The 2,853-nt window shown below is 35.0% G+C and overlaps 1 protein-coding gene across 2 annotated transcripts in view; it reads right to left on the bottom strand.

The window, feature by feature from the left end:
- The window catches only part of LOC106957350 (putative mediator of RNA polymerase II transcription subunit 26), a 15,634-nt gene extending 13,738 nt beyond the window's left edge, over positions 1-1,896 (bottom strand). For both annotated transcript variants that reach the window (XM_015048653.1, XM_015048654.1), the window contains exon 1: positions 1,612-1,896. In XM_015048653.1, the coding sequence (XP_014904139.1) occupies positions 1,612-1,798 (187 nt within the window). In that variant the 5' untranslated portion in view covers positions 1,799-1,896. The remainder of the gene's footprint in view (positions 1-1,611) is intronic.
- Between the last annotated feature and the right edge of the window lie 957 nt (positions 1,897-2,853).

The raw sequence follows: 2,853 nt of genomic DNA, 5'->3' as shown, positions 1-2,853 counted from the left end.
GCCTAAATCCCCAAGTTACTTTTAATAAAATGTTTATCTTCATATTTCATATAAAAAGGTAGTGCGAGTCTGACTGTATTACATTACTGAAAATTAACCTATAAAATTACAAGTAGGATGTCGTATATCAAGAAAAGATAAATACACAGAGATCTAAAATAAAGAAAACATGCTGAAAAAATATCACTAGTACTTTCTACTATGGAAGCTTTTCATTTAATGATTTTATTGTTTTAAAGATCAATTTACATTGAAAAAAGTTACGCTATATGTATTCACTGTCCATCTTTCATGTGAAATGAGAAAAGAGAAAGTATTTTCACATCTTGCTTTAGGATTCATTTCTCTAGCATGTACAGGAAAACTGGCTAAAATACTGTCTCATCCTGAAAGAAAACTTCAAAAAAGGCTAGACTTTAGATTAGGGTAAACATTCACCATCCTGAAAAAGTAAGCATTCAACATATAACCAGAGTTGTTTATAACTATTTATGGGTTTGAATGGCTCAGTCAAAGTCCCGACTAAAATCTAACAGAGAATCTGTGGCATGACTCTTGCCATTTCCAGATGTTCTCCATCCAACCTAACTGAGCTAATGATATTTTAAAAAGAACAATGGACAAAAATGACACAAGAAAAAAAACTGTATCTCTAACAGCGGTAAAGGTGGTTGTACAAAGTATTGACTTAGAGGAGCTGAATTCATTGCATGCTGCACTTTTCAGATTTTAATTAACATCATTTTATACCCAGATGTTTCTGGGAAATCATCATATACGGTGCAGGGAGAGGGACAAAAGTCTATTTAGGCCACAATAAACACTTACAAATATTGCTTTCTCGGTGCTACAAATGTTGATGGGATTCTCACAAATTAAAAAATTAAAATCAGAATTGAGAACCACATTGCTTTTATTTCACACTTATTACTTTGTGCTAAGTCCTTTCAAGGGATGTAAGTACTTATGAAAGGCAGTATACATGCAAAAGTAACTAATAAAATAAAATAAAATACCATTAAAAAATCTATGCAAGTAGATTTTCTTTCCCGATGCTGATTTATGGCCTCTTTTTACTCGAACAGGTCTTTAAATATTGTTTGCATCGCACGCCAAATTCCTGACGGTAGATTTAATAGTCATTGATAAAATAATAAAATAAAAATAAATATTGACTATTTGTTCGATATATAATACTTACAAAATATTAACTTTGCAGTTTAATTAAAAACAATTTGGGGATATAAAGTGCGCAAGAAATTCTCTGCAACATTACTCTGTGATTGCAGGAGGATTCATCACCCATCACTTGACTTCCGCATTTAATATACAATTAGTTATTGCGTCATTCAATGTTGATGTTGAAATGTCTTTACTTTATCAGGAGGCACCACACTAAATATATGTATAATTAGCTAGAATTTTCTCTGAAACGGTTACCAAACCACATGACGTGTCAGACCTGTCAAACGGGTCTAACGAGCAACCGGTGTTAACTTACACACACAAAAAATATAACCTAAGAAAACAGACCGAGTACTCATCAGGTTAATGGCCACTAAAATTCTTACAGCGTAGTTCCTCTCGTTAGTTAAGAAACCGGTGACTAACCTGCCCTCTGTAACTTTATCTCTGGGGAAAACGCCATGTCCAACATCCTGCGCTGCCGAGCGAGCTCCGCTTCATAATCCTCTACTCTCTTCTCAAACGCTCCCAGGATCTCCTGAGCTGCCGCAGTCAGGCGATCGCAGACAAACTTGCGCATAGTTTGAACTGGATACATGGTCAAAACGGACATAAATACACTTCACATAAGAAAATAATCAGCAACCCGAACGGTTGATCCAACTTGGTTGGAGTCTACTGTTTACTTCCGCGTTGGACTTTAGGTGATACAGGAAAAAAAAAACATGTTTGAGCTCGGAGCGCCACCTGCCGTTAAGGAATGGAAGTTATAATACAATGGTTGCCTGCATTTTTCTTGTTCACCCCGAAAAAGTTTGTTTTTTAACGATTATTTTATTTTAAAAAGACATCTTAACTGATATCTAAGTAATCGTTGAAGTGTCTCTCAGCACTAACTGATTAACTGAATAACAATTTTAATGACGCAAGTAGCTCTTCAGTAATATTTTTTTTCTTTGTTACCTTGGGTATAACTGATGCCCCCAGCCCCAAATATTACCTGATAATCGTAATGTAATAACACTTAATAATAAAAGTCTTAGTTCATTCCTTTTGTCAAACTTTAATTACATTGAGTCAATATCTTCCTGCACTATGCTGTAAATATTTTTATTCTCTGAAGGTGCACAAAAATTCAACCAAATTGACCAAATTCAACTCTCAATGTCTAATTTAAGTTTTCTAGAAAATCAATTCTATTCAGTCAGTAAGAAGGCAGTCAGAGTGATATTCACTATCACACAAAAAGACTAATTGCACTGCTGGGAAATAGTTTTTCTTTTACTTTTTGCTTCAATTCAACCTCTGTATTTCGCAGTTTTAGGAAGAATGGGAAAGGCATGTTTTGGCATCAACCCCAAACAACAAGTTGGACAGTAAATTGTGTCCAATGATTAGTGTGGAGACCTGGCCACCCCAAGCTGCAGCTCTTTGCTGTGGTTCTTTCACAATAAGAGTTGGGATTTTTTTTTCCACTTCCCCTTCCTCCCTGCTCACTGTGTGTGGTGAAAAAATATTTTAGTAGCCAGTGGTTGGAACAATTTGCCTGTATGTCATATGTTAAAACAGGGAACCATGAGGTCACATGTTTATGTAGAAAACATTATTATTATTGTGTCAAGTTATTTGACAAACTAGAACTTGGATCTAATGTGAGCTATATGCCTC

The sequence above is a fragment of the Poecilia latipinna genome, unplaced genomic scaffold, assembly GCF_001443285.1.
Source record: "Poecilia latipinna isolate Pla-1442-1.1 unplaced genomic scaffold, P_latipinna-1.0 Scaffold896, whole genome shotgun sequence".
Taxonomy (NCBI): domain Eukaryota; kingdom Metazoa; phylum Chordata; class Actinopteri; order Cyprinodontiformes; family Poeciliidae; genus Poecilia; species Poecilia latipinna.
This window is presented reverse-complemented; position numbering and strand designations above follow the sequence as displayed.